The sequence below is a fragment of the Panthera pardus genome, unplaced genomic scaffold (assembly GCF_024362965.1).
Source record: "Panthera pardus isolate Hobbes unplaced genomic scaffold, ASM2436296v1 HiC_scaffold_2, whole genome shotgun sequence".
NCBI lineage: Eukaryota > Metazoa > Chordata > Mammalia > Carnivora > Felidae > Panthera > Panthera pardus.
In genome coordinates this window covers 123,793,868-123,813,716 of record NW_026526765.1, presented here as the reverse complement: position 1 = coordinate 123,813,716, position 19,849 = coordinate 123,793,868, and the positions used below count along the sequence as shown (strand labels likewise).

At 37.8% G+C, this 19,849-nt stretch overlaps 1 protein-coding gene across 2 annotated transcripts in view; it reads left to right on the top strand.

Moving 5' to 3' along the window:
* Nucleotides 1-19,849, top strand: part of CTNNA1 (catenin alpha 1) — a 177,995-nt gene that overhangs the window by 17,866 nt on the left and 140,280 nt on the right. For both annotated transcript variants that reach the window (XM_019424314.2, XM_019424316.2), the window contains exons 2-3: nucleotides 12,338-12,444; nucleotides 14,629-14,824. In XM_019424314.2, coding sequence (XP_019279859.1) covers nucleotides 12,340-12,444; nucleotides 14,629-14,824 — 301 coding nt within the window. In that variant the 5' untranslated portion in view covers nucleotides 12,338-12,339. The remainder of the gene's footprint in view (nucleotides 1-12,337; nucleotides 12,445-14,628; nucleotides 14,825-19,849) is intronic.

Sequence of the window (19,849 nt, the reverse complement as noted above, 5' to 3'; positions counted from 1 at the left end):
CAGGAATCAGTAAAAGATCACATAGGGCATTTAGTTGTCATGTCTCTGTAAAGTATTTCTGTCTCCCTCGTCAAATTGGCACTTTGGAAGAGTTTAGGCCCGTTTTGTAGATGCTCTACGGTTTGGATTGGTCTGATTGTTTTAATTTTTGGCAGTACTATGTATATGATGATGTATCTTTCTGAGGGCATCACAACAATTGTCACATTGTTCTGGTGGTGATGCCAAGTTTAAACACGTGATTAATTAGCATCTGCCAGATTTCTCCCTTGTAAAGATACCTATTTCCTTTTGTACTGTTGGGGAGGAAGAATTTCCTTTACCCTTAAGATCCTTCTAGCTGGACTAAGAACCAAATAGACATTAGAGTGATTAATAGGAGAAAATCGAATTTAATAATGCACGTAAGGTGGGACACCTGGGTGGCTCAGTTGGAAGACCATGCAACTCTTGATACCGGGTTTGTGAGTTCAAGCCCCATGTTGGGTGTAGAGATTACTTAAAAATAAAATAATAAAAAAAAGTGTATGCAAGGGGAATCTAAGCAAACATGGAAATTCCAGACAGGCAACAAAATGCTTATATGAGCTAAGGAGAAAGATAGGGGCCTAAGGATATGAAGGAGAGAAAGACCATTAGAAGGAAGGTGAAAGGAGACATTTGGAAAACAAAGGTTGCCCTATTAGTAGATAATTTTCTTAGGTAAAGATAATTTGTTAATAGCTGTCTTCCTAATACAAGCAGGCAGTTGAGGGGGAGGTAGAGAGCTTTTACTGAATCTGCTGGGTTTTGATTGCTTTTAATTCAAAATGTTCATGCCAAAGCGGCCCATTTGGAGGAGGCCTGCCCCTGGTCCTCACAGTACTTAATAATTAATTGCTGTGATGATCTGATAGGGAATTCTTTAAGAAAAAAAAATTTTTAATGTTTATTTATTTTTGAGAGGGAGAGAGAACAAGCAGGGGAGGGGCAGAGAGAAAGGAAGACATAGGATCCGAAGCGGGTTCTGTGCTGACAGCAGAGAGCCTGATGTGGGGCTCAGACTCACAAACCTTGAGATCATGACCTGAGCTGAGTTGGCCACTTAACCGACTGAGCCACCCAGGTGCCCCTTTTTAATTGTTTTTTTTTTTTAATGTTTATTTATTTTTGAGAGAGAGGGAGACACATGGAACGTGAGCAGGGGAGGGGCAGAGAGAGAGGGAGACAGAATTTGAAGCAGGCTCAAGGCTCTGAGCTAGCAGCACAGAGCTGAACATGGGGCCCAAACTCAAAAACCCTGAGATCATGACCTGAACCAAAGTCAGAAGCTTAACCAACTGAGCCACCCAGGTGCCCCTAAGAGGGATTTCTAATTAGTCTTTTTGTCCCTTGCATGTAGCAGGATCCTAGGATGTGGTAGATGGTCAGTGAATGGCAAAATAGATTATCACTAATGACAAAATTAGTTTCACCAGTATTAGAGACAATTCTTATTTTCACATTCAGTCTGGGTAACTTCCTAGACTCATTCCAAGTTCAGGCATCTTTTCTCCTGGCTCTCCAAGAGTACAGTTCTCTTCCTGTGGGCTTCTCCTCAGCTGTGTGAAAAATTTCTCTGCCTTTTAGTCTCATTGTTCTAAAACAAAAACCTCTTTTCCCTTTTGTCTCTCATTTCTTTTGTGTGAGTCCAGATGCTAGTTTCATCTTACTTGCTTTTTTGACCAGAGTCATTCCAGTTTCTTATGGAAACAGGGACTTCCTGTGCGTCTATAATCAGTTGTCTGTTACAGTGACTTAGTGCAGCTTTCTGAGGAACACTCTTCTGTTGTTCATGGTCTCAGCCATATGGGGTAGAAGGTGAATACAGGAATAGAGATATTCAGTTCATACTGTATAAACACTCACTTCAGCAGCTTTGGAGCTTTTTGTTTTTTCCTTCCCTTGATCTTATGTGTTTTCTTGTTGTGTGTTCCAGACACATAGGCCTTCTCTTTCTCTAAGTCCCGGGAGATGTACTTTGTTACCTCAGCCTGAACGCTTTTCCCCCAGAAACTTACTTGCTTGACTCTTCCCTTGACTTTCAAATTTAATTTAAAAAGTTATCAAGATAGAAAGGTCCTTGAAGGACCCCATCTAATTCCATTACCATTGTCCTGGTTAATTTTCTTCCTAACGCTAATATAGTCTAGTTTACTTATTTATCCTATTACTATACTGTTGTTTCATGAAGGCAGGGTTTTTTGGTTTTGTACCATGCTGTTAGGAATAGTGCATACATGGAGAAAGCACTCAAATATGTGCTGTTGGAGTTGCTGAATGGTTGACTGAATATTGTTTCTTTAGTTTTACCTTTTGTCCTTTGCTTAGTGCTTTTGCTAATCATTGTGTCTCCTGATGATTGTGGAATGACAGTGTTTTCATTCAGCTGTTCTTGTGTTTCCTTACTGTTTTTGGTGCTCTCAAGAAAACAAGAAAAGGAACATAATAAGTGATTAAAAGTTTTATTACAAAAATAATTATAATTTTTATAAAATAATGATTATCATCACAATCGTTAAAAATTAATAAATATCTAGCCAAGTGTCCTTTTTCTCATAGATTTGTATACCTGAAAGGAAAGGGACAGCTTCTACTATGTGCCATATAAGTGCCTGATATAAAATGTATTTGGGTATGATGATCACATAGAAGTCATTGTTTAATGTAATGCAGTAGATGGGAGACTTTTTACTCTTTTTTTTTTAATTAAAAAAATTTTTTTTTTAACTTTTATTTTTGAGAGAGCCAGTGAGCATGCACGCAGGGGAGGGGCAGAGAGAGAGACACACACACACACAGAATCCGAAGCAGACTCTAGGCTCTGAGCTGTCAGCACAGAGCCCCCCACCTGGGGCTTGACCTCACAGACCATGAGATCATGACCTGAGCTGAAGTCGGATGTCCCACCGACTGAGCCACCCAGGCACCCTGGGAGACTTTTTACTCTGATGATGTTTTGGCTTTTATTTATTTATTTATTTAGCTATTTAGTCATTAATTTATTCACTTATGAGAGAGAGACAAAGTGAGCAGGGGAGAGGCAGAGAGAGAGAGAGGATCCCAAAGCAGGCTCTGCACCATCAGCAGTGCAGAGCCCCTTGAGGGGCTTGAACTCACCATGAAATCTTGACCTGAGCTGAAATCAAGAGTTGCTTGCTTAACTGACCGAGCCAGGCAGTTATTTCTTTATTTTATTTATTTATTTATTTATTTATTTATTTATTTATTTATTTAATAAAGTTTATTTACTTAGCTGAAACCAAGACTTGGGATGCTTAACCCACTGAGCCACTAAGGCACCCCTGTGTTTTCATACCTTTTATTTTCTTATCCCTTCTTCTTCCTTCTGCCTCTATTCCCAACCTGTTTACATTTTAGAAGAAAGTGACAGGCTTGGTGGGAGGGAATTTAGTAAAATTGGCATATGTCAGAGTGAGTCTTAATTATAAGGGTTACCTTGTAGGGTTTTTTGTGGTTTTTTTTTTTTTTGACAGTTACTGGAAGATTGGAGAGTTGAGATTCCAACATCGTGTTAACTCTGTTTAATGCAGATGCAACTTGGCTTCCCTGTTACTGCATTGAGGAATCCACAATCCTATATCTTGTGCAATGTGACAGTTAACCATTACTGTGGGTACTTTTAATTTTAAAATTTCCTGATTTGCATTTAAATGAATCATCCTAACATTGCATCAACTTAACCTTGCTGGTAAAAAAAAAATGGCATGGAGTAGCATGGTAAGGATATTCTAAAGCCTTGGATTGGACAGGTTTTAAGAATGATGTGGCCATTCTGTTGTAAATGAACATTTAATGTATTTAGAGAAGGTATGTAAGCTCTTCTCACCAATGAGGCAGTTTGCCAACAATCAGCCTCCTTGGTTCTGATGGAACTATCCTTTTATTTTCTGCTTATTGCTTCTCCATTCCTCTTTCTATCGTAAAGATTGCTAGTCATACGCCTACATCTCTACCCCTTTCTGAATTTATAGTGAACTTTTGTGTAATAGCCAGGATTGCTATTTATAAGGTAATGAAGACTGAATAACTACAGTGTAACTTTTTATTTAGTTCCACTAAGCATGATCCCTCCTGGAAAAACCTAAAGTTGCTGTAATTCATTAAGGTTGGCTAGCTCTAGTAGGTTTTGTAATAGATCTTGTGAAGGAGTGCTCTGTAAGCTAATTGGAAAACTAGAAACTGCCAACAGTTTAAAAGTTATTTGTTTAGCTACTCTAAATAATACCATTAGTTGTAGAGAAGCAGAAGATATGACAAAGATTAAGGCAGGAGCTTTGTCTTGGTAGGCTTGTAAATATTTTAAAATCAGTTTGCATAAATTCATTTCAACTAATACTGTGTCTGCTCTGCATAAAGCAGCTTGCCAGCAACTTAGGAGATATAAAGAAGCATAAGCATAGTTATCATCCTTAAACTTAAAATATAGCTAGGAAAGCCATAGGTTAAACTTGGGAAAAATTAATTACATTTAATAAAATAATTCACAAGCTGTTGAGAGAATGCAAATGAAACAAATACTAGAATTTCAGTGCTGGAAGGACTTGGAGCCTGGGATTCAACCCCCTTTATTTTATAGGTGAGAAAACTGAGGAGCCAGTAAGGTAACTGGACTTGCCCAAGTCAGAGAGTAAGTTAGTGACAAAGCTAGTACCAGAAGCCATGTTCTTTCCAGAGAACATAGTCTCATTAGATTTAAATGCTCTACTTGTACTTTCTGAAATCCTTTTTGGGTTGGGGTCACCAGAAGCATAACTTGGCTCTGTAGTATAGTTTAATAATGTTCGGCATCACTTTTGGCAGGGTCTTTGATTAAAGGTGCTGCACAAGGCACTCTGCTTCCATCATGGTTATTGAAAGACTTGAAAACACCCTGAATGGATTCTCAATTTTCTTTTTTTTTTTTTTTAATTTTTTTTTTAACGTTTATTTATTTTTGAGACAGAGAGAGACAGAGCATGAACGGGGGAGGGTCAGAGAGAGAGGGGGACACAGAATCTGAAACAGGCTCCAGGCTCTGAGCTGTCAACACAGAGCCTGACGCGGGGCTCGAACCCACGGACCGCGAGATCGTGACCTGAGCCGAAGTCGGCCGCTTAACCGACTGAGCCACCCAGGCACCCCTGGATTCTCAATTTTCAAGTGTCAGTATATTTCAAGTTTTTCAACGTGAGTGAGTGATTGAGTCCTTTACATTAACACTTTTAGCAGCCAGAGTCTGGTGAATTTTTATTGGGAGGTTGGAGACCTCCTCAGAGACATTACTTAATAGAAAGTGGAGTTCTGGAATATAGAACTGGAAGGGACTTCAGGGAAGAATCTTGTTCACTGTTTGCAAAGTCTGGACCAACAGAGCAAGCATACTACTAAGACATGTTTGTCTCACACTGTGGCAAAATATTTTTGAGTGAGTTGCTGACACTAGTGAGACTTCACATAAATATGTGCATCTCTGGGTCTTTTGAAAAAATTCGTATGATCTGCCAACCCTACATCTGCGTGATAAAGAGTGCCTGGATTTACCTCTCCTGGCTTCTACTGGTGGTCTCCTGGAGAGGTCAGGTATCTTTTGCAATTTATTATTGTGCTTATACTCTACCTTTTTTTCAAGTTAAGAAGAAAGTGGAATTATTTTGTATCCCAAAGTATCAAAATTAGAAACAGAAAAGACCAAGAGGGCTTTTTTTTTTTTTTTTTTTTGAGAATGTTTTTATTACTAACGAGTGTGCAGATTTTTGGGGTACTCTTGTTTTTTTCTAAGCTAAAGCTAGCTCTTTTCATGTGTCAGAGAAGCCTGTGTGTGTGTGTGTGTGTGTGTGTGTGTGTGTGTGTGTGTGTGTGTGTTTTGTCCTGACTTGGTCGGTCTGAACTTCACAGGCTTACCTTGGGCAGCTTCCTCTTTGTGGTTTCTCTGGAACAGCCTTCCTTCTCTTTGGCAACTTCCTGGTGGCCTGAGACCCTCTTTCTCAGCTCAGGGCTCTCATCTTCGTCCCCTCTTTTGCTCATGAAGGCCCGAGTTGTGGATTCTAAAGCTTTAGGAGTGCATTTGTGCTGTTTGGACCTTGATTTGCTGGTTTTCAAAAGTTAACCAAGTCCTCAGGCCTAGTGGCTTTCCCCAGTAGGGGTTTGACTAATTGCCCTTCCCTGGGTGCCTTCTTTTCAAGACTTTTTATTTCAAGAAAAAATGGAGGGGGTGCCTGGGTGACTCAGTCAGTTAAGTGTCCAACTTTGGCTCAGGTCATGATCTTGAGGTTCACCAGTTCAAGCCCCGCGCTGGGCTCTCTGCTGACAGCTCAGAAGCTCAGAGCCTGGAGCCTACTTTGGATTCTGTTTCTCCCTTTCTCTCTCCTTCTCCCCTGCTCTCTCTCAAAAATAAATAAACATTAAACAATTAAAATATATATATAACGTTAAAAACAAAAAAATGGGGCCGTTATTTCTTTGGGAAAGTGAATTGTTATATTGTTGTACTTGTTTAATAATTAAAACACAAATGTGACCACCTGTCTACTTGAAAACTAGCTTCACTTAACTTACCTCTTGGCACCTTCCCTGTACTACCCTTACCCTTGAAAGGTTTTCTGTTTCATTTGTGTTGTTGCAGTGGCTGTGGAATGCTAGGATACAGGAATGCAGAGTCTACGGGGCAAATCATTCTTTCTGAAATGTCTTATCTGTGACATTTGATGACATTTGCTTTAGCTGTTGTCAGCCCTTTAGCAATCTAGAGCACTCCATCTCCTAAGGTTTACTGACTTGGGCTGATCAGTTTTGTGGGCAGATAACCTTTAAAAACCAAAGTGTAGGCCTGACATAAGTGTGTAGAGCAAATTTGCCCACTTGCATTGAAACAAATTTCCTGGAAACTGGCGTTCTGTGTTACCAGATTAAGCAAATCCAGATTCCTTCTGGCATCCAATCTCCAGTGATTCTAGGATGTTTTGATGCTTATATAAATCTGTGAAATGTTAGATGATGCTTGCATTAATGTTTTCAAAAATTTCTAAAATGTCTACCTGTTGTGCCTCAAGCATGCATTTATGGGAGAGGACACAAACATTTTTATATTAAAGTTGTCAAGAGTGGGCTTGTCACAGACAGGTGCAGTTCTGTCTTGTCCTGGTCATCATTTTAATGTATAGAATTTAGGTGTTGATGTTGCTTTCCATAGAGTCTAGAACTGCGCTGTTTGATGAGGTAGTCACTAGTGGTTGTTTGAATTAATTAAAATGAAATAAAATTAAATCAATTCCTCAGCCATAGTAGCCACATTTCAAGAGATCCTTCTCCCTCTTCTCTCTGTCTTCCTCTCTTATCCTCTCCTACTTCTCTCCTCTCCTCTTACCTCACCTTCTTCCCCTTCCCTTCCTCTCTACTCCTCCCTTCTCCCCTCTATTCCTACCCCTCCCTCTGTTTCCATCTCTTCTCCCTTCATTTCTCTCTTCCTTGTGTCTCCTCTTTCTTCTTTCTTCCTTCTTCCCATTCTCCCACTTTCCATTCCTCTCTATGTATGTAACTTACATTTAGTGTATTATATTTTTCTGAACCAAGTGAGATGAGAGTAAGTTGTAGACATCATGCCCATTATATGTGACAAGGACATAACTACAGTATAATTGATGAAAATATGAAAATTTGACACTGATACACTATTACCTAATTTAGAACTTACTCAGATTTTATCATTTGTCTCAATTTTTTTTTCCTTCAAGTACAGTTTCATTCCAGAGTTACTACATTTAGTTGTCATGTCTCTTTAGCCGCCTTTAACCTGGAAGAATTTCTCAGTCTATCTTTGTTTTTTTCTGACCATGACATTTTTGAAGACTGTAGCCAATTAATTTGTAGAGTATCCCTCACTTTGAGTTTGATGTTTCCTCATGACAAGATTGGGGCTAGTTTTGCTAGGAAGGAAATAGCAAAGTAATGTGTCCTTCTTTAGTGCATTCTGTCAGGAGGTATGTGTTGTCAATTTGTCCTATTGGAGATGTTGATTTTGATCACTTGGTTAGGTGGTATCTGCCAGGTTTTTCCATTTTAAAGTTATTCTGTCCCTCTCCCCCTTTGTGATCAGTAAATAATCTGTTGGGAATTAGCATGAGACTATGTAAATATTCAATTTCTTAGAAAACTTTCAGCCACTTGGTTTAGCATTCTCTGATGATTCTTCCCTGAATCAATTATTATTATGATGGTTTGTAAATGGTGATTTTTTTTCTGAATACATTATTTCTTCTACATTTATTAGTTTCTTATTGTATGGAAGAACTTTTCCTTCTCCTTTATTCATATTAACCTGGTCTCTCAGATTCTAATTTTATTGAGTGGATCATAATCTGTTTAATCTTCACAAAAAATCCTCTGAAGGTAATGATTGTCTTATTTTACAAATGAGGAAGGAAGTTCAAAGTGGTTAAGTGATGATCAAATATACCTCTTGATGGTATTGTCCTTACATAAAGATGTAAAGATTACAAAATAAAGATCCTGCTTTTTTTTTATTATAAAAGTAGCTTTTTTAAATGCCTGTATAATTTTATAGTATCAGAAAATACAGTTAAGCACAGAGAATGTTAAAACTACCCATTATCTCCAACTCTTAGAGATAACACCATTGTTAATATTTTGGTTTATATATCTAGATATTTTTATTCCTTTCTGCAGTTATACATTACATAGTTTTGAAATCTCTTTATCATCTTCAATCATATATATTTTGAACATTTTCTCATAAACTTCTGTAACATTTCCCCCATTTTTTTAGATGAGAAATTTCAGGTGTACAAAGATACATATATCTTATAAAATAATAATAAATAAAGTAATAAGTCTGAAAACACCTATCCTCTACCTAGGTTTAATAGTTATGAGTGTCTTTTCATAATTCCTTGATCTCTCTATGTATATATTTTAACTTTTGCTGAACTATTTGAAAGTTGCAGACATCTTTATATTTCACCCCCTAAATATTGTAGCATGCATCTCCTAGAAAGTCAGTTTTCTACAGAGCTACAGTTTCATTATCATACCTGTGAAATCGAGGAGTAATTCTGTAATAACATCTAATATTTAATAAGTGTTAAACATTGTTTTACCACTTTCCTTACAAATGTCTTAATAGCTGCTTGTTTCAAACTGTTGTCCAGACAGGATACATGTATTGCATGAGATTCTTACGTCTCTTGAATCTATTTGTCTAGAATAGTCTTCTCACCTTCTCCCTCCAAGTACTGACTTTCTGAAGAATTAAGGGCCTTTTATCTTATAAAATATGCTACATTCTGAATTCATTTGTTTTCTTATGGTGTTGCTTAATATGCTTCTGTATCCCCTAGAAACTTGTTTCTTATGAACTTGAAATAGGATAGATTAGGGTTTTTTTAACCTGCAGTGCATTTGGATTGGAAAAATTTTGTCTTTGTTTTCACTATTAACAGGAATTTAACATTTCCTTCTGTTATTAATGTAGATAACAAACTACTTTTCATTTGAACCTGTAACTTTATCACCAGTAGGAATCTCAGTGCTTTTCATATCTGTAGTAATTATAACATGATACCATGAAAACAAGTGCATGTTCATTATTACTTTGAAGTAGTCATCAGACTTCTTGCCAGGTTTTATTTAATGTTAATAAAGAAGCACATATATTACTGTTTCATTCATTTGTTTGTAAAGTATCTTGATAACCAAATTTCAGTACGTATGTTTCCTTTGTAATCCTTTGAATTGTGTTTTAGGCATTTGAAAAAACATTCTAAGAAAGGGCCTTATAGTTGAACTACCTAATACAGAATCCAATACTAGCTACAGGTGGGTCTTGAACAGGTGAAGTGTGTCTTGTTTGACTTTAAGTGTGCCCTGACTGTAAAACACATCCCATATTTGGCCACTTAGTACTTATGTAAAATATAACTTAAAAAATACTGAATATATGCTGAAATATTTTTTGGATATGTTGTGTATAGTCACACATTTCTTTTTAGGCCCCCCCTTTTTTTTTTTTTATTTTAGAGAGCGAGAGTGGGGGAGAGGGGCAGAGGGAGAGAGGGAGGAGAAGAGAGAGAGAAAATCCCAAGCAGGCTTCACATTCAGCACGGAGCCTGATGCGGGGCTCCATCCCACAACCCTGGGATCATGACTTGAGCTGAAATCAAGACTCGGCTGCTCAACTGACTGAGCCATCCAGGCACCCCTCTTTTTAGTCTTTTAATATTGTTACTAAAAAATTGAATATTACCAGGTGGCTTACATTGTTTTTCTATTGGATAACGTTGGTCTTTAGGTTTTACTAGACTGCCAGAAGGATTGATGGCATTGAAAAAGGTTTTGAGTTCCTACATAGAGGCTTCATTAGACTCTGGTTAAACATTTTTGCAGTAACACTGCAGCTCAGTCACACTGAGGCTCTTGAGAAACATTTAAAGCTTTTTTTTTTTTTTTTTTCCATCAAGAGTACTTAATAGGTAATACAGAGTACTTTAAACATCTTCATATTGGGAAGCATATAATATTAAGTGTTTCATTATCAACGATGCTAAATTTAGTTATTTGTTTAAGAGGGTGCCCATTAGATCTCAAATTTGTAAAGGTATGTCTTGGCCCCTTGTAATTGGTAACCTGTTAAGTTATACTTTGACACCTTACAAGTATCCTGTTCCCCCAGTAGCCTTTCACTTAATGGTGTTAATATCCATTGATAATCTTTGCCTGAATCAGTTACTACATTGGGGTTTGCAAAATGGTCATTTTCTAATTGTATTCTACCTTCATGGTAAAGAAATTCCCTCGCCACTGTCTTTTTCTTAAGAGGATCTTTATGGTCATAGGATATCTTTTTATGTACCTTCCTGCCTGCCTGCCTATCAGTCAGGCAGTTGTAGTCATTATATTTTTTGATACTCAACTTGTCAGAAATTTGCCAATGGAACCTTTGTTTCCTCTGTGTTTTGATAGGTGAGTCTTTGTACCCTTCTTTGCTTTCTGCAGAATAGGATAACTCAGAGCTGGAATAACTTCCCTCCCTGCTTTTTTTGGAGGAGTCTTGGTCCCCTTTAATGGAAAGTGGCATTTAATAGAAATAAAGACCTGAGCAGCGAGAACAGTGTTTTTGTTTTTTTCCCTCTAAATTTTGTAAACATTGTTTTTAAGAGTGGTACAGTATTGTGTGATCGGTTGTGTGCTTTATTCAGGGATCTCTTTGAAATTTGTACTTTATTATGATTGTATGCAGTGCTGTTGTGAACATCATTGTATCCAGCTTTTTCCATGCACCTTAATTTTTTCTTTAGAATAAAATTCGGGAAATGGAATTTCTGGATCATAAAACACCCTCTTCTAGGGTTTTAAATATCTATCAAGTTGGTTGTCTGAAAGTTTGTATTTGTGTTTACCTCAGTTATGTACCTCACCTTTTTTCCTTTTGTCTTTAAGGCACTACTTAAAAAAATTTTTTTTAACATTTATTCATTTTTTGAGAGACAGACAGAACGTGAGGGGAGGGGCAGAGAGAGGAAGTCACAGAATCCAAAGCAAGCTCCAGGCTCTGAACTGACATCACAGAGCCTGACATGAGGCTCAAACCCACAGACCACAAGATCATGACATGAGCTGAAGTCGGACGCTCAACTGACTGAGCCACCCAGGCGTCCTTTAAGTCACTACTTATACAAGCAGTCACTAACTGTTGGGTGTTTTCATTGAAGTCTTCCCCTAGACTTAAAGCCTCTAATGGAAGTTTACCTTGACACTGATACATTGATATTTGACTAAGTGCGACTCGAAATTTCTTCTGGCTATGAGTGATAATAGCTGTAGGTGCAGAGGGCAGCAGACTTAAGCATTATGTTTTAATAGAGTAAGACAAGATGTTCTCTAAGAATCCATCAAAAAATGAAGGAGTTATACCTTTTAGGTAATACCGCACTAGAAGTGTTATGGAGTATGAAAAATCAGAATCAGGCCTTCATTCACTTTAGCTTTTCATCCTGCTTCTAAGTTGTTATGGAAAGACTAGAAATAGACCTGGCTTGGTGCCAGAGAAGCCCAAAAGGAAAAGCTCTATGTGTTTGGAAGTGCTTCTTGTGGTACCTCTACTGTTTATAAACTTGGCATCTGAAAGCGTAAGAGGTTAAGAGTTACTGGGCCCTCTTGTACAGGCTAATAAGAATTTTTCCCCCTCTTGTGGTGAATGTAGCTTTGTTGTTATAAAACTCCTTTATAAAAGTAGAAGATTTGTTATATATTTCATGTTTGTGTTTGATGTTTGCCTCACTTTGGCCTTTTGTTTCTTTTTCAGAAATGACTGCTGTCCATGCAGGCAACATAAACTTCAAATGGGACCCCAAAAGTCTAGAGATCAGGACTCTGGCAGTTGAGAGACTGTTGGAGCCTCTTGTTACACAGGTAAAAATCTGCAAACAAATACATAGGTGTAACATGGTTCCATAGTAGTAGTCCTGGGAAACAAACACAGAGCGTGGTTACTTAATTCAAAGCCTTATTTTGAGTGGTTGAGTTTAAGTTGGTAGTATTTAGACGATTTGGCACCACTAATTATTTAAATATTGATGCATGGATTCTTTTAACCCTATAGGAGCATAGTTACTGCCATTTTATTGAAGCTTATTGGCATTAATCGGGGATTAGTGGTATGTAATGTAACTTACCAAATGTTTGTATTTTGTAGACATTTTCTTGGCATCACTCTTTCCTTGTAAAGTTACAGGTTATATTCAAGAAAGATGGCCTATAGACCCTTGACTGTGAAGTCTCTTCCCCATGCTTAGGGTGCCTGGGTGGCTCAATTGGTTAAGTGTATGACTCTTGGTTTTGGCTCAGGTCATGATCTCATGGCTCATGAGTTTGAGCCTCAAGTCGGGCTCTGTGCTAACAGTGCAGAGCCTTCTTGGGATACTCTCTTCCTCTCTTTCTGTTTCTGTCCCCCCCCCCCCCCCCAAATAAATAAATAACAAACTTCTCTTTGTCTAGGATCAATTAGTTGGTAATTTGAGGGTGTAGGTTTGGTTATGTTCTGTTAGAAATACGAATATCACTGTGTGATGATCTTTCATTAATTGTTAGCAATTAGTATAAAAAATACATATACACACACGTATATATACATATGTATTTATGTATTTTTAAAATTTTTTTTTTCAACATATTTTATTTATTTTTGGGACAGAGAGAGACAGAGCATGAACGGGGGAGGGGCAGAGAGAGAGGGAGACACAGAATCGGAAACAGGCTCCAGGCTCCGAGCCATCAGCCCAGAGCCCGACGCGGGGCTCGAACCCACGGACCGCGAGATCGTGACCTGGCTGAAGTCGGACGCTTAACCGACTGCGCCACCCAGGCGCCCCTGTATTTTAATATACATGTAGGAGAAGTGTATGGTAAGACTCAGGAATAGGTACTTTCTTGGAGCCCATCCAGTGTAGCTCTCAGCAGTTCTTTTGTGTGGCAAGCTACACTAATAACAAATGTTTAGTCATCTTCAACCTACAGATCAGCTGGTATTTTATATATATATATATATATATATATATATATATATATATATGTATGTATATATTTATTTATTTATTAACATTTATTTATTTTTGAGACAGAGAGAGACAGAGCATGAACAGGGGAGGGTCAGAGAGAGAGGGGGACACAGAATCTGAAACAGGCTCCAGGCTCTGAGCTGTCAGCACGGAGCCCGATGCGGGGCTCAAAACCACAGACTGTGAGATCATGACCTGAGCCAAAGTCGGACGCTCAACTGACTGAGCCACCCAGGCGCCCCTGGTATTATATATATTAATGATGGTTAATATTCTGGGACTTAAACCATCATCGCAGTAGGCTACTTTGGACAGTCCTTCCTTTCTTTCTTAAGAGCTTTTACTAATTAATTGCTGAGAGTTTTATGAATAAAATGTGAAACAATTCAGAAGCAAGTTACCTTAAAACATTTTGCATAGGTTGAAAACTGGAAAATGTGACTTCCATGTAAAGCTAGTAAGTTCATTGTTAATCTCTTTCTGGAACTACTACTAGTACTTCTTTTTTAAATGTTTATTTTATTTTTGAGAGAGAGAATGTGCATGCCCTGGGGGAAGGTAGAAGAGCGAGAATCCCAAGCAGGCTCTGCACAGATAGTGGGGCTTGCTCCCATGAACCCTGAGATCATGATCTGAGCCAAAATCAAGAGTTGGACCCTCAACTTACTGAGCCACCTAGGCACGCCTCTTCCTGGAGCTTCTTGATGACATGTAGAGATGTCTAACATGTTTCTAATCAGTTTTTAATTTGTAAAATGAAAGTAAAAACCTAGTTGTCATGTTTGAAAAATTAAAATATTATTTTTTATCTTGCACATTGAGGTAGCTAAATTATTTTAGGACCTAAATTTAGTGTCATTTCAGTATTTCTTAAATACGGAGAGAGTATGTGTTATTTGTTAATGCTTAGTGGAATTCATAAATGTGATGTTTCATTTTGTTATGAATAATTTATTTTCCCTGTCTTTAAAGATGGTAGTCTTTCTGTTGTTTTCATTTTAAATGACTGCAGTTTAATTTGTAAAAATGAAACTTTTAGGTTACAACTCTGGTAAACACCAATAGTAAAGGGCCCTCGAATAAGAAGAGAGGCCGTTCTAAGAAGGCCCATGTTTTGGCTGCATCTGTTGAACAAGCAACTGAGAATTTTTTGGAGAAGGGGGATAAAATTGCAAAGGAGAGTCAATTTCTCAAGGAGGAGCTTGTGGCTGCTGTAGAAGATGTTCGAAAACAAGGTAGGTCAATATTGCTTTTAATATAGAGAGAGGCAGACTTTTTTAGGAAATTAATCCTTGAAAGTGACCTTTTGTGGTCAGTATTCTCATTGTTATGCTTGCGAATTCCTCAGTAACTTATAATATTAAATTATTGGAGATGTATTAAGTTGTACTGCCTTTATTTTTAATCAGGAAAGATGCTAACAGAGGAACAGTTTATTTGGAGTATCTGAATTGACTTCTCTTGGGTTTCCCAAGTAATTGTTGAGTCTTAAGAAATGTTCTAACAACAGTTTAATAGGAAATAAATGGGGTAGAAGCTTACCTTTAATCCTATGTAATACCTGTTTTTAGTTCATGCTGAAGATACAAAGGTGATAAAATGGAAAAATGTGCAACCATTCTGAAAATACCCTAGAAGTTGCCTCATTCTTTCAGGCTGGTGTGTTAAATTAGCCATGCGTACTGGAAGTGGTTTGAGTTTGAAATAAAAACAAATCTTGGCTTAAAGGAATCCTCTTTTGGGAAACTTAGAATTAATAAAAAGTGAAATTTGTAACCCACAGCTTACCAGTAGTGCCTACTAGAAAAACTTGTCTTTATGATGCTGTAAGTATGATAAGACTTCATATCTGGAGCCTTAAATTCTTGAACCTTGTAGTTGTGTGATAAACTGCTGGTCCAGCAGGAGGACTTAAACAAAGACAGTTTTTTGTAGAGCAATTATATATCATCTAAGGTGAATTGAGACCCTACTCTGTGCAGTTGTTTTACTGGCCTTTGGGAGAACCTTACTGGATCTCACTGGTGGCTGACAGTGGACACATTCATCCCTGTGACAGTACCCAGAAAAGGGCAGTGCATTAAAAGAAGATGCTATCTCCAATTGTTCTGAAATTGTAAACTAAAAACCTTGGATGTTAAATGTTTTTTTAATTTTCAGGCTGAAGATAAATGTTTCTAATATTGCCAATGATGAGATTATTTAAATTCCATATTACTAACTGGGTGGATGTATTAGTTATCTACAGCTGTCATAACATAAATTACTATAAACTTGGTGGCCAAGAACAACAGAAATTTACTCGTTCACAGTTCTGGAGGCCAGGTACCTGAAATCAAGGTGTCAGCAGGGGTGACTCTTTCTTGGGGGCTCAGTGGAAGACTCTTTTGCATGTTTTCTCCTAGCTTCTTGGAGAAGCAGCAATGCTTGGCATTCCTTGGCTTGTTGGCTTGTCACTCCAACCTCTTCCTTCCATGTCACATGGCATTCTCCCTGTGTGTTTCTGGGTGTAAGTTTTCCTCTTTATAAGGATATCAAACACTGAATTAGGATCCCCCCTAAATCTGTTTTGCTCTCATCTTAACTTGGTTATATCTGCAAATATCCTATTTGCAAATAAGGCCACATTCATATGTTATGGGTGAACATGAGTTTTGGGGGGACACTATTCAATCCATTAGAGTGGGCTTTGAATGAATTTATTTTAAAGCAGTTGAATTGTCTAGTTCAGGATGATTTTTGAGCTTCTTGTTCAGGAAATCAGGATGGCTGTTACTTCATTGTCCTCTGTGAGAAGGTTTTGTTCTTCAGTCCTTTTTGCCTCAAAATAATATTATCAGATGAATTTTACCAAATATTGATTGAGTCTAGTAACTAAGACATTTATTTTCAAAATACATTTAATTGTTACAGATGACTTGTAATTTCGTTCTATATGTGTTCCTTGTTTCAGAAGTTTCTCTGATGTAAATTTGTAGCAATCATGGTATAATACATGCCCCCCTGCCCCCCAAATACCCCACAGTTTTGAATGCATATCTAAATTTCTGTTTTCTTGTTTTTATTTATACCTGAGAAAAATTTTTATGTTGTTCTGAATTATAAGTACTTGTCTTTTCTAGTCCAACTTTGCAGTTATTTATCATCATGATCTATTCACCACAATTTGCCTTCTCTCCTTGCCTTTTCTCCTTGCCAAAAAAAAAAAAAGCTAAAACTAAAACAAAAATATAACTGTCTCCCATCATCATTACTGCATCAGTTATGAAAAGCTGAAGTGCCTTGCTTTTATCTGTTGACTTACTTTTTTTTTTTAATTTTTTTTAAGAATCTTAAGTAGTATGAAACCTCTCTCCTGTCATAAATAGAACAAAGTACATGTTATGACAATGGTTAAGTGCAGATTTTTTAATCAACCAAACCTTTCTGGTTATGTTGTTGAAGCTGTTTGCTCATCATTTGAAACCATGTAGTGGCATTAATATGTTTGCACATTCTTTGACAGCCCTCCCTTAAGTAAGTGGAGCCTGACTTTGATACTCTTGAATGTATGTTGGATTTAAATACTTTCACCTCTGTAAAGAATAGAATATGGTAGAAGTGATGCTGTATACTTTCAAAACTAAGTCATAAAGAGAGTATAGTATCTGTGTGGCTCTTCCTCATGGATTATTCAGTCTAGGGGGAAATTGTTAGTATCAGTTTGCCAAGCATGTGAGTAAGCAGCCTTGGGAGCAGATCCTCCAGCATTAGTCAGGTTTTAAAAGATGGCAGCCCTGACCAACTCCAAATTCTTGACCCTCAGAAGACTCAGCATAATAAATATTTATTTTAAGCTATCAAATTTTGGGGGTATTTGTTAGACAGCAAAAGATAATACAAACACCTTTCCCAGGTGGTCCTGAGCACTTACACAAAACTCTAACCTAACTACTCTTTTACTGCTAATAGAAAACACAGTAATTATGATTTATCTAGAACTTCATAGCAGATTGACTAACAGTTAGAATATAATTCTTTGCATTTTGAGTTTGTTGCTTATCCACTGGAACACTTGATTGTGAAAGGTTGTATAAGAAGATTTCTTTGTTGTGAATCAATGTGAATTACATTAGTTTAGTACAAGTTGGCAAATTTTTTTTGTAAAGAGCTAAGGTAGTAAATATTTTAGACTTTACTGGCTATAAGGTCTCTGTTAACACAATCAGTTCTACATTTGTGTTGGGAAAGTGGCTGTTGGTAATATATAAACAAATGGGCATGGCTGTGTTCCAATAAAACTTACTTAGAAAAAGAGAGGGTGAGCTAGATTTAACCCATAGGCTCTGGTTAGCTGACCTCATATCTAAGGTTTTCACAGACTGTTAAAGATAGGACCTTACTGTTTTTAAACTACTTACGTATTTATTTATAACACTTTGGAGCCCAAAGCTAAACTTACTATAGTTTTGAGTTTATATAAGCCCTTTGCTTTCTCTGCAATCATCATTAATAACTAGAGGCTTGAATGTATACAGTTTTTCAGCATAACCTAATTTTCTTCTTGTATTTGCCCCTGATTACATGAATAATAAACACAAACATTTGTGAGTACATGAAAACCTTACCATAATAACACTGTCAGTAGGTAAAATATTCACATACATACCCAGGGCCACTTTACCTCAAGTCTAATGCAGTGGACATGTGAGCCTCCTGTGGTAGATGGGAGCCAATTATCAATTGCATACCATACAAATTCTTGTGATCTAGGGGTTTCATTTTACTGCCAGTCACCTTGAGCTAGTTGTTGAGTAACTACCTTATGTGGGCTGAGGCATGTGTACCTCTTCAATGTGCTCTTTTCTTTTTTGGGGACCCTTTCCACCCCTACATGCACCATGCTGATGATATCATTCTTTTTTTTTTTTTTTTTAACGTTTATTTATTTTTGAGACAGAGAGAGACAGAGCATGAACAGGGGAGGGGCAGAGAGAGAGGGAGACACAGAATCTGAAACAGGCTCCAGGCTCTGAGCTGTCAGCACAGAGCCCGACCCGACGTGGGGCTCGAACTCACGGACCGCGAGATCATGACCTGAGCCGAAGTCGGCGGCTTAACCGACTGAGCCACCCAGGCGCCCCTATATCATTCTTATCTTATACTTTTTCTTCCTAGCTCTTATCACAGTGGTAATTAGATAATTGGTTGTCTTCCCCTCTCCAGGTTCCAGTAGGACAGATAATTGACTATATTCTCCAAGAAGTGTGTGAGAAAAGGCTCTTGTCTCAAAAATTACAGTGCCAAATGCTTCCTAGTGCCAAATGTAAACACGGGGTTAGGGTTGGAGAATCTTACCTTTGAAAAAATTGAGATATGATTCACATAACATAAAATTCATCCTTTTAAAGTACATGCATCTGTGGTTTTAGGATATTCACAGACTTGTACAGCCATTACCATTATCTAATTACAGAATATTTTCAGCTCCCCAAAAGGAAATCTCATATTAGCAGTCAGTCTTCATACATACGTATACATATATATTTAACAATACCTAAAAAAGAGTATCTAAATGTATTTTATGAATCCTTGAATAGTGCTCTGACAAGAAAAAGAGGGCTCTTATCTGGGTAGGTGATATCCAAGGGACAGAGATGGAAAGGCCTAAATGCAACTTGTTTGAAAAGGGCAGACAGGGGCGCCTGGGTGGCTTGGTCAGTTAAGCATCCGACTTCAGCTCATGTCATGATCTCGCAGTTCATAAGTTTGAGCCCTGCTTCAGGCTCTATGCTGACAGCTGGGAGCCTGGAGCTTCAGATTCTGTGTCTCCTTCTCTCTCTCTGACCCTCCCCTGCTCAAGATCTATCTCTCTCAAAAATAAACATTAAAAAAAAAAAAGGACAGACATTTAAAAAAAGGACAAGTGATGGTAGGTTGGAAGTAGAGTGATGAGGAATAGCTTCTACTAGAAGAGTTTTTAAAAATCCATTAGTTAGAATTCACGGTTGGATCTCAAAGGCCAAGATCAGAGACTTACTGTTGCATCTTGGACATTTCTTTGTGGTCAAAGGAGAAGGCTCAAAGAAGCTGAGGTACTGCTTCTGATGATAATGTGCTCAGGAAAGGGGCCAAATAGATAAATGATTAGTGTACTGGGCATTAGTGTATTTCCTGAGAAAAATCTTGTACAGCCAATCAGAGAAACCAGAGTGGGGTAAGGGCTGGGTGGTTTCTGATGAAGAGAGAGTGTCTGCTAGCACACGGGAGACTGGTTTTCC